This window comes from Aquarana catesbeiana, linkage group LG06 (genome assembly GCF_042186555.1).
Source record: "Aquarana catesbeiana isolate 2022-GZ linkage group LG06, ASM4218655v1, whole genome shotgun sequence".
Classification (NCBI taxonomy): Eukaryota; Metazoa; Chordata; class Amphibia; order Anura; family Ranidae; genus Aquarana; species Aquarana catesbeiana.
The window spans coordinates 105412686-105424996 of record NC_133329.1 but is presented as its reverse complement, the minus strand read 5'-3'; the positions used below and the strand labels follow the sequence as shown (position 1 = coordinate 105424996).

At 48.5% G+C, this 12311-nt stretch overlaps 1 protein-coding gene across 2 annotated transcripts in view; it reads right to left on the bottom strand.

Moving 5' to 3' along the window:
• Positions 1 to 12311, bottom strand: part of UBFD1 (ubiquitin family domain containing 1) — a 46454-nt gene that overhangs the window by 32169 nt on the left and 1974 nt on the right. Inside the window, exons 1-2 of one of the 2 annotated variants that reach the window (XM_073636607.1) lie at positions 9774 to 9890; positions 7650 to 7895 (exon numbers count right to left, since the gene is read on the bottom strand). In XM_073636607.1, the coding sequence (XP_073492708.1) occupies positions 7650 to 7878 (229 nt within the window). In that variant the 5' untranslated portion in view covers positions 7879 to 7895; positions 9774 to 9890. Of the gene's footprint in view, positions 1 to 7649; positions 7896 to 9773; positions 9891 to 12311 lie in introns of those variants that run through there. The other variant, XM_073636609.1, reaches the window with a different exon arrangement.

Below are 12311 nucleotides of genomic sequence, written 5' to 3'. Positions count from 1 at the left end.
AGGTAAAATGATATCCTGATTCAAATGAAAATTGGAAACCACTTTAGGCAAAAAATCAGGACGAGGGCGCATGACCACCTTGTCCTGATTTAAAAATAAAAAAGGTTCTTCACAAGAAAGAGCGGCCAACTCTGACACCCTTCTTGCCAAAGTTATGGCCACCAAAAAGACCAATTTCCTAGTCAATAGGATAAAAGGAATATGCTTAATAGGTGCAAAAGGTTGACTCTGTAGAACTGATAGCACCAAGTTCAGGTCCCAGGGGCATAAGGGTGGCTTAACCGGTGGCCTTAAGTGCATTACCCCCTTGACGAAGGTTTGCACTAAAGAATGAGACGCAATTGGTCTCTGGAAAAAAAACAATAAGGCCGAAATTTGTCCTTTAATGGTCCCCAAAGATAGGTTTAAATCAATTCCTGTTTGAAGAAAGGCAAGGAGCCTCCCAATCGTATACTTGCGAGGGTGCCATCTTCTCCTCTCGCACCAGAAAATGTATGACTTCCAGACCCTATGGTAAATACTTCTAGAAACCGTTTTCTAGCATTTATCAGAGTAGACAAGACTGAACCTCTAATGCCACGGTCTTTCAGTACCCTGGTTTCAATAGCCATGCCCTCAAATTTAGCGACCGTAAAGAAGGATGGAATTTGGGCCCTTGAGATAATAGGTCTGGATGGTATGGGAGGCACAAAGGGTCCCCCACCGCCATCCTCACAATCTCTGTGTACCAGGACCTCCTGGGCCACCAGGATCACTTTTCTGTTCTTCCTGTATCCTGCGTAACAGGTGCGGCAGAATCTGGATCGGAGGAAAAGCATAGATTAGGGAATACCGATCTCAGGGAACCACCAATGCATCCGTCCCGACAGCAAGTGGATCCTTGGTCCTGGATACAAACCTGTCCAGCTTGGCATTGAATCTGGATGCCAGAAGATCCACATCTGGGATCCCCCAGCGCTGGCAGATTTGAAGAAAAACTTTGGGATGAAGGGACCACTCCCCTGGTAACAAATGGTGCCCGCCAATTGTCCACACCCGGAATAAAGACCGCTGAAAGAAATGGCACAAGCCTCTCTGCCCAAGTTAATATGTGATTTACCTCCTTTTGGGCCGCCTGGCTCCGAGTGCCTCCTTGGTGGTTGATGTATGCCACCACTGTGGAGTTGTCGGACTGGACTCGGACAGGAAGACCCCGCAATCTGGATGTCCAGAATAGGAGAGCCAAGCGAGCTGCCCAAATTTCCAGCAGATTGATGGGCAAAGGCTTTTCCGCTTGGGACCATATTCTCTGGACAGATTCCTCTTCCAGGACTGCCCCCCAGCCGAGACGACTGGCGTCCGTAGTTACCACCTTCCAGGTTACAGGTGGAAAGGATTTTCCACCCTCAAGTTGCTGGTTTTCGGCCACCAAGAGAGGTCCAGTTGTACCTGTGGGGATAGAGACATGGGACGAACCAAGGCTTGAACAGTCTTGTCCCAGGCCTCCAGAATATTTTTCTGGAACAACCTGGAGTGAAACTGCGCATAGGGAACTGCGCTGAAAGATGACACCATCTTGCCCAGCAACCTCATGCACAGTCGAATCGAAGGCCTCTCTACTCCTTTACTTTTTGGACCAGCTCCAATATGGAGGTGACCTTTAAGGGAGGTAAAAATACCTTTTCTTGAGTGGTGTCCAGGATCAGGCCCAGATATATCAAGACCTGAGCCGAACGGAGGGCCGATTTGTCCACATTCAGAATCCAGCCAAGGAACCTCAGAAAACGAAGCGTTGTAGTAACATTTTCGACTAGGAAGGAGCAAGATTGGTCCTTTAACAGAAGATCGTCCAGATATCCTATCACCGAGATCTTTTGGGACCTTAGGAATGCCAATATCGGGGCCAGAATCTTTGTGAAGACCCGAGGGGCCGTGGCTAGACCGAATGGCAATGCCACAAATTGGAAATGACACCCCTCTACTGCGAAACGCAGAAATCTTTGATGTGGACCGAAGATCAGTACATGCAGGTAGGCGTCCTTGATGTCTATGGATGCTAAGAAATCCCCTTTTCTCAAGGATGCGAATACCGAATGGACCGACTCCATACGGATGGTCCGGACGTTTAGAAAGCGGTTGAGGGACTTGAGGTCCAGAATGGGCCTTACCTCCCCGTTCGGCTTCGGCACTGTGAAAAGGTTCGAGTAAAACCCCTTGAATCTTTCTTTGTGCGGAACCTTGACAATTACCCCTTGCTTTTCTAGATGCTCTAAAGCCAGGAACAGGCATTTCTTCTTCTCTGGATCTGATGGAATTCTGGATACCAGAAACAGAGTTGGGGGAAATTCCCGGAAATCTATTTTGTAACCTTGTGTTATAGTGGAAATGACCCACCTGTCCTGAACCAGTTTTCCCCCCAAGCATCTGAAAACAGCCGAAGTCTGCCCCCCACCTCTAAGAGTGGGGGCGTCCCTTCACAAGGTAGACTTGGAATTGGACTTGGCTGGCTTTTGGGTCCAGGGTCTTTTTTGACCCTGAGGTTTTTTAAAACTAAGCGGCTGAGGCCGTCGATACCGCTTGGGAGAAGAAGCACTTGGCCCTGGTGACACGGTTGACCACCCCCTCCTTCTCAAAAAACTTTACTCCCTCGTTCTCCGTGACTGTGCTCTTCAGTGGCTCTCATCCTACCTATCCCAACGCACCTTCAGTGTCGCTTACAATTCTACTTCCTCCACTCCTCTTCCCTTCTCCGTCGGGGTCCCCCAAGGTTCTGTTCTTGGGCCTCTTTTATTTTCAATCTACACCTCTTCCCTGGGTCAGCTGATAGCCTCTCACGGCTTTCAATATCATTTCTACGCTGACGACACACAAATCTATCTCTCCACCCCTCACGCATCACTAACTTACTAACAGACATATCTGTATGGATGTCACACCACTTCCTCAAACTCAACTTGTCCAAAACCGAGCTTATAATATCCCCCACATGCCTCTTCCCCTGTTTTATCTGTCAAGTGCAATGGCACAACCATCCACCCATCCCCACATGTCAGGGTGCTAGGTGTTATCCTGGACTCTGAACTCTCCTTTAGGCCCCACATCCAATCACTTTCCAAAGCTTGCTGCCTCAACCTCCGCAACATCTCTAAACTACGTCCCTTTCTAACCAATGAAACCACAAAGTTCCTGATTCACTCCATGGTTACTCTCGCCTCGACTACTGCAACTCCCTCCTCATTGGCTTACCTTTAAATAGACTGTCCCCTCTTCAGTCCATCATGAATGCTGCTGCCAGACTCATCCACCTTACAAACCGCTCAGTGTCTGCTACCCCTCTCTGCCAATCCCTCCACTGGCTGCCACTCGTCCAACAAATTAAATTCAAAATACTAACAATAAGTTACAAAGCCATCCACAACTTTGCCCCCAGTTACATCACTAGCCTAGTCTCAAAATGCCAACCTAATCGCCCTCTTCGTTCCTCCCAAGATCTCCTGCTCTCTAGCTTCCTCATCACCTCCTCCCATATCTGCTTCCAGGACTTCTGCCGAGCCTCGCCCATCCTCTGAAATTCCCTACCCCAATCTGTCAGACTGTCTCCAAATTTATCCACTTTAAGGTGATCCCTGAAAACTTTCCTCTTCGGAGAAGCCTATCCTGCCTCCATCTAACAACTGCACTATTTTCTCCATTAGCTCATCCACCACAGCTATTACCCTTTTGTATAACTTAACCCTCCCTCCTAGATTGTAAGCTCTAACGACCAGGGCTCCCTGATTCCTCCTGTATTGAATTGTATTGTTATTGTACTATCTGCCCTAATGCCGTAAAGCGCTGCGTAAACTGTCGGCGCTATATAAATCCTGTATAATAATAATAAATAATAATAACATTGCCTACAAGAGTTGAGGGATAAAAATACTCCCTCTGAGCTATATGGATGAAAGCCAGCATATAAGCAGCTATCACAGCCTTATACAAAGACCCTTCAAACTTGTTGCAACTGTCCAAGTGACATGCCCCAGACCTCTGTGTCCCAACTGTGCACACCAGGAGTCCTGGCTATTATGAGCCCATTAACTGATGCCGACAACCGGCATCGCCGCGCACGTGCGCGTGCATACACGCACGCCCACGGGATGCACCCCCGGGAACCCCTGCGGCGCATGCGCATGCCCACGACGCATGCGTAACACGCAGAGCACAGGCATGCACGCAGCACACACGCGGGAAATACCCGCATAAGTGCACACCGCCGGCTGTCTTCTGTAACCTCAGACACAGTGGGACACAAGGCACACGCAAATTTTAGGACCTAAAAACATGATATAGAGGGAACAACAGTTCTTTAGGCATCCCAGAGGGAGTACTCACTGGTCCACGCTGCAGGGCCTGAGACAGGCCCAATCTTCCCCCATCACGGCGGGTAGCGCCTCTGAGGACCTTCAAGTACGGGTGCCCCTTTATTTGGGGTCCACACCCTTGGACCTGTAAGGCACCATTCTGGTTCCCTTGGGCAAGTAATAGACCAGGAATAACATTAACAAGGGTCCAGCGCCATAAAGGACACATTACAGACAAAACCTCGTTCTTGAACCGAGGCTCGGGTACCTTCCACTTTAGCTTTCCTGCCATCCGAATGGATCCAATTATAACATCCTCACTGGGACATCATTGAAGAATTTGACGAGCTTCAACACCCATGACCATCACCTTCAAGAAACTGGCAAAAAAAGAAGGTACTTCCCGTGTGGGAGGGGTTACATGGGAGGAACCTTCTTACTATTGGTTGCCAGTGTCCAATCACCTAAAGGTAGCATATAACCCAGATAGTCATTATTATGGTGCTCTGTGTCCCGTGATGTATGATAAATAAATACAGATTAACGGAAGGACATCTGAAAACAATAATTTCCAATGTGTCCTAGTTACACCATAAGGCTGTGCATGCATATCAATGGATGTCAACAGACGTCAGCATGTGTTAAAATGCAACTAAAATGGATGGAAACGTACATGCATTTGCAATTTCCATACATTTTAGTGCAACTCAGTGTGAATTGGCCCTTAAACTGGAGCGTGCAAAATCTGGTGCAGCTCTGAATGGTAGCCAATCAGCTTCTAACTCCATCTTATTCTCCTATCTGTACCTCTCAGCGTTTATAGAAATGGCAGCCATTCTAATTGGTCAGCACCTTCACATGGATGGGGAGGGATTCCAGTGTAAGTTCACCTTACAGATTTTCTGTAAAAATAAAACTTACCCTTTAAGTTTTGACAAAAAAAATAAATAAAAAAAAAATAAAATAAAAATGGAAGCTGGTTTCTATGCAGAGCTGCATAAGATTTTGCACTCTCCAATTTTAGTAAACCAACCCCCTAGAGTCCCATGCTCCATATGGGTTTTTACAACTGGTTATACCCCAGATAGTAGTTATTACTGTGGCAGCCTGGGGCAGGAGAGGATATTACATCCCTGATATACTTCTTTTTTTTTTTTTTTAACCTGCATCAGGTGTCAAATTGCATAGTAGATATTGTTTTTTTTTTTTTTTTAACTGGAGAGTGCAAAATCCAGTGCAGTTCTGCATAGAAACCAATCCCCTATAAAGCGTTTGTTAACCTAAAAAAAAAAAAAAAAAAAAAAAAAAAAAAAAAAATGGAAGAGAAGGTTCCTGCTCCTTTAACCACTTCAATACCAGGCACTTTCCCCCCTTCCTGCCCAGGACAATTTTCTGCGCTGTCGCACTTTGAATGACAATTGCGCGGTCATGCAACACTGTACCCAAACTACATTTTTATAATTTTCTTCCCACAAATAGAGCTTTCTTTTGGTGGTATTCGATCATCTCTGCAGTTTTTTATTTTTTGCGCTATAAACAAAAAAAACAAAACCTGATAAGCACTGATAGGCGGCACTGACAGACACTGATAGGCGGAACTGATGGGCACAGATAGGTGGCACTGGATAGGCAGCACTGATGAGGAACTACTGACAGGCATGACTGAGTGGCATCTGAGGGGCACTGACAGGCATTACTGACGGGGCACTGATTGCCACTTTTATGGGCACTGGCAGGCATTTATTATGGAGCACAGGCTGCAAGGTGATGGGTATTTATTGGCAGCTGATGGGCACATCTGATGGGGGCTGCACTAATAATCAATCAATGTGCTGATTATCAGCGCAGGCCCCTCCCTCTGACAGAGAGAGCCGCCGATCCTCTCCCTGTCGTAAATCAAGGAAAGCCATTTACCGGCACTTCCTGGTTCACGCGATGATCAGCTGTGATTGGTCACAGCTGATCACGAGGTAAGGAGCCTCTGTCAGAGGCTCCATACCACGATTGGAGTCGCAGTGTGTCAGACTGACACACAGCACCTCCGATCGCTGCGCGCCGGCTCGTTATCCTGTTCACATCATAGGACGTCCAATCAGGATAACTAAACCACTTTGCCGCCGTCATATTGCTATATGGCAGGCGGCAAGTGGTTAAAGCATGTTATACAGCACAGTGCTTATTCTGTGAAATGTGGCCCTGTAACACCTAAAATACCTGGCTGATCCTGCCAGTTTCTACCCTCCCCTTTGTAAACTGACCACGGTGTATTATGGCTGCTGAGCCCTGACACCGTGGTCAGTTTACGTGCCTCCATCATCCGCAGCCCTCCTGTCCTCCTCTGTGCTTTTTTTTCCCCCCTCCTTCCCTGCTTTTCAGATCCTGTGACAGTGCCCGCCCCCGCAACTCCTGCTGTTCTCATAACACTTAAAATCTTACACAAGCCTCCTTCTTTCCTAATGACAGCTGCTCCTGTCTGTGTGTTATAAAAAAAATGTCTCCTTTACTGAATTTCAGAGCGGCTCCCCACGATCACGTGACCCTGAAATTTGGTAAACAAGGTATTTTTCTTTATAAAACACACAGACAGGAGCAGCTGTCATTAGGGAAGGAGGAGGATTGTGTAAAGTTGGCAAAGTGGGTTAACAACCACTTTAAGGTTTCATTATCAAAGCTTAATTGAACAAGCTGACGTTAGAAGCTGATTGGCTACCATGCACAGCTGCAACAGATTCAGATCGCACTAGTAAACCTCTCATTGCTGGGCACCCCATGGTAACTTGTAAAAAAAAAAAAAAAAAAAGCGCACGTATACTTACCTTTGCTGCTTCCGGGCCGCTGCATGTAGTCTGCATTTTTTAATTTATAAAGACCTACTCCTCCCACTGTTCCTCCTGTCATCTCTTGACTTACATCAATAGATAATGCGAAAGGCAGAGGGAAGAACCAAAGAGTGCAGTAAAGGGGAGCAGGTATTGGTCAAACCTGAAAGTGTTAAATACCTGTAGCGGTCTAGAAGCAGCACAGTGAATCTGAAGACCCCCAGCTCCCACAAGGTTAACCATACATGCTCTTCTTTTACAGCCCAGGGGTCACTTTAAAGAAAGACTATCTAGACAGAACTATGTAGTCTCCCACTATTATATTGTGGCTTCAACATTTTTGACACTTCACTATTAAAGATCACTGTCCTGCATGGCAACAAAAAAAGCCTGTGGCCTGCCATACTGCTGTCAAGATTGATAACTAATATAGTTTAATAAGACTTCTTTCTAAAGCTATATATCCCGGTGTAGCAATCCTGATGACAGCATATGAAAGAAGCCACACCTGTGAGTGTATGAATCTTCTGTTTAAGGCTTGCTCCGGTGCTGTCCAATGGGAGCCTCACGTCGTACTTTTTCTTATTCCAGATGATCTTAAACTCCACATGTTCTTTCTCTGACTCAGAGTCCTCTCCATTGCTGACTGCCTCTGGCTGTGCAGGGACATCGTCCTGAGAACTTGCGTCTCCACCCTCTGCACAGCTCAGCTGTAACTTCTGTCCATCCGCCTCCATCCCCAGCTCTTCCACTTCTGTGGGGGGGGGAAATAAAATACAGGAGTGCTAGTCAGGGCAACAACGTACAAAGCAGATTATTCCACAATGAATGGCAAATGGTGTCAGCAGAATCAGGGGCTTCTTCTATTCATACCAACATACAGCTCATGCTAGGAACACATAATCAGGCTTCATTAAAAAAAAAAAAAAAAAAGACAAAGAATATGACCTTCCATTCTGTTATCTCTATAGGTATTTCAACTGAGACATGCCTTGAATTTGGTAATCAAGACAAAGGAATCTCTATTAATCCCCTGATCTGGATATTTAACCCGGCCATACATGGATCGAAATTTAGCCGGTTTAGCAGGAACGGGCCAAATTTCGATTCATGTGTGTGCAGGCTGGCTATAGCCACCAGCAGCGATCACTGTATTCTGCCGGTGGGGAAGGCTCCCTGTGCTGATAAACAGCAACCTATGAAAGTTGCATGATGTATGGCCAGCCTTAGACTGCATGAGATTTCGGAAAATTATAATAACAGAAATCTGGAGTACATTAAAGAAACCCATTGGCTATCCTGGGGACAGGCAACCAATGACTGCAGACACACATTTTGTACAAAGATAAAATGCTCCATTAGGCCCCTTTCACACTGGGGCGGGAGGTGCGTTGGCGGTAAAGCACTGCTATTTTTAGCTGCGCTTTACCGTCGTTTTAGCAGCGGTACTCAAGCCGCTAGTGGGGCAGTTTTACCCCCCGCTAGTGGCCGAGAAAGGGTTAAAAACCACCGCAAAGCGCCTCTGCTGAGGCGCTTTGCCGGCGGTATAGCCAAGGTGCCCCATTGATCTCAATGGGCAGGCGTGGTATACACACCGCTCCAAAGATGCTGCTAACAGGAATTTTTTTCCCATCCTGCTAGCGCACCGATCCAGTGTGAAAGCCCTCGGGGGGCTTTCACATTGGAGACAAAGCAGCGGCACTTTCAGGGCGCTTTGCAGGCGCTATTTTTAGCACTGTAGCACCTGCAAAGCGCCCCAGTGTGAAAGGGGGTCTTAAGGAAATTGTGAGCAGCTCCCTGCCCCTTCCTGCTCTCCCCACCTCCCTATGGATCTCTAAAGAAACTGACTTCACTTGTTAGTGAATGACTAGGCTGGAGCAAGAAGGCAGCCATTAAAGTCTGAAAAGTGTCAGCTCCTGTCATATAGAGTACACGCTTCTTTCAGGTCTCTAGGTAGTGCAGCAACAACCAGGATGACAGCTCAGAATCCTGGTTCATTGTTAGATCCATACATCCATATTCTGAAAGATTCTCTTTGGTTGATATGGTGCTGTGCAGGAAAACCCAGGCTGACTGCAGGCACTGCACACTGTCTTGTGGCCACAATGGGCATAGGTTCCCTTCAATTACTTCTTAAAGCCCAACTATAGCCAAAATATTTTGTTTGTCTTGGATACAATGGGGAAGCGTAAAAATGTCTGTCTGTGACCCAACTGGGGAGATTTACCATCACTTCCTGTCCCTGTGACACCAGTAGAAAAATTAGAACAGTTTTGTCAACAAAAGAGGAAGCCACAGATAGCAATAAAAATATTGTCAGAAATTCAAACCCCCTCCCACTATAATAAAATTGTGGATTTGTCTACGTTCCCTTTGAAAGAATTTCCCATTTCTTCTAAACCTTGTCTCGATTAAAGCCCCCCCCCCCCCCCCCCCCCCCACTTCCATGTTCTCTGCTGAGTTAGAGCAACAACAAAAAATCCAGCTTCATACATTGTCATTACAGCCAAGAGGAGACAAGTCACACAAGTGCCACGAAGTTGTAAAAAGATGGCAGAAGTACCAACAATACCGGCATTCTACAAGGATGTTAGAAACAACAACACAGACATGCAGGGAGATCTATAAATACCTTAAACACAGAAAAATCTATGAGCCACCAATAGACTGCACCAAAATGAAAGTAAATGCTGTCAGGGTGATGACTCATTGGGCAGCCATGTCAGGCACATGACACACACATGACTCTACAGAGAGCAGTGGAAGACTGGCACATCAGGAGAGATCAGACCAGGAACATGGCACACACAGAAGACTGGCACATGGCACACACAGACAATTGGCACATCAGGAGAGATTAGACCAGGAACATGGCACACACACAGAAAACTGTCTGGCACGTCAGGAGAGATCACCCAATTAGGAGAGAACACAGGAGCATGTAGAATCCAGACGACACAGATCGTACAGAGGAGTCACCCACGTAGGAGGGCACACAGAAAGCAGATGGCACAGGGGGGTCAACAATGCTGGACAAAGAGGAGCAGAGGGCACATCCATGTAGGACACAGGAAGCAGATGATGGAAAAAGGGGTCACCTATGTAGGAGGGCACACAGAGGAACCACCCATATAAGACACATGGAGGCAGATGGCACAGAGAAGTCATTCATATAGGGGAGAGTACAGAGGAGTCACCCATGTAAGGGAGCAAACAGAGGGATCCCCCATGTAGGGGAGCACACAGAGGAAGCAGATGGCACAGAGGAGTCACCCATGTAGGGGAGCACACAGAGGGGTCACCCATGTAGGGGAGCACACAGAGAAAGCAGATGGCACAGAAGAGTCACCCCTGTAGGGGAGCACACAGAGGAAGCAGATGGCACAGAGGAGTCACCCATGTAGGGGTGCACACAGAGGAAGCAGATGGCACAGAGGGCCCCACCCCCATGTACGAGGGAGCATACAGAGGGGCTATTCACGAAGGGGAGCACACAGGAAGCAGATGACAGAGGGGTCATCCATGTAGGGGAGAACACAGGAGGAAGCAGATGGCACAGAGATGCCCCCCTGTAGGAGGGCACAGAGGGGTCATCCACGAAGGGGAGCACACAGGAAGCAGATGAAACAGAGGGGTCATCCATGTAGGGGAGCACACAGAAAAAGCAAATGGCACAGAGGAGTCACTCATGTAGGGAAGCATACAGAGGGATTACCCATGTAGGGGTGCACACAGAGGGGTCACCCATGTAGAGGTGCACAGAAGGGTCACCCCTGTAGGGGAGCACACAGAGGAAGCAGATGGCACAGAGGTGTCACCCATGTAGGGGAGCACACAGAGGAAGCAGATGGCACAGAGCCGCCCCCCCCCCCCCCATGTAGGAGAGCATACAGAGGGGTCATCCACGAAGGGGAGCACACAGGAAGCAGATGACACAGAGGGGTCATCCATGTAGGGGAACACACAGAAAAAGTAGATGGCACAGAGTGCCCCCCCCATATAGGAGGGTACATAGAGGAAGCAAATGGCACAGAGGAGTCACCCATGTAGGGAAGCATACAGAGGGGTCACCCATGTAGGGGGGCACACAGAGGGGTCACCCATGTAGGGGGGCACACAGCAAGCAGATGACACAGAGGAGTCACCCATGTAGGAGTGCACACAGAGGGGTCACCCATGTAGGGTGACACACAAGAAGCAGATGGCACAGAAGGGTCACCCCTGTAGGGGAGCACACAGAGGAAGCAGATGGCACAGAGGAGTCATCCATGTAGGGGAGCACACAGGAAGCAGATGGCTCAGAGGGCCCCCCCCCCATGTAGGAGGGCACAGAGGGGTCCCCCATGAAGGGGAGCATACAGAGGGGTCACCCACGAAGGGGAGCACACAGGAAGCAGATGACATAGAGGGGTCATCCATTTAGGGGAACACACAGAAAAAGCAGATGGCACAGAGGGGCCCCCCTTGTAAGAGAGCACACAGAGGAAGCAAATGGCACAGAGGAGTTACCCATGTAGGGGGCACACAGAGGGGTCACCCATGTAGGGTGACACACAAGAAGCAGATGGCACAGAAGGGTCACCCCTGTAGGGGAGCACACTGAGGAAGCAGGTGGCACAGAAGAGTCACCCCTGTAGGGGAGCACACAGAGGAAGCAGGTGGCATAGAGGAGTCACCCCTGTAGGGGAGCACACAGAGGAAGCAGGTGGCACAGAGGAGTCACCCATGTAGGGGTGCACACAGAGGGTTCACCCATGTAGGGGAGCACACAGAGGAAGCAGATGGCACAGAGGGCACCCCCCCCCTGCCATGTAGGAGGGCACAGAGGGGTCCCCCATGAAGGGAAGCATACAGAGGGGTCATCAACGAAGGGGAGCACAAGGAAGCAGATGACATAGAGGGGTCATCTATGTAGGGAAACAAACAGAAAAAGCAAATGGCACAGAGGGGCCCCCCATGTAGGGAAGCACACAGAGGGGTCACCCATGTAGGAGTGCATACAGAGGGGTCACTCATGTAGGGTGACACACAAGAAGCAGATGGCACAGAGGGCCCCCCCCATGTAGGAGGGTATACAGAGGAAGCAAATGGCACAAAGGGGTCAGCCATGTAGGGGGGGCACACAGAGGGGTCAGCCATGTAGGGGGGGCACACAGAGGGGTCAGCCATG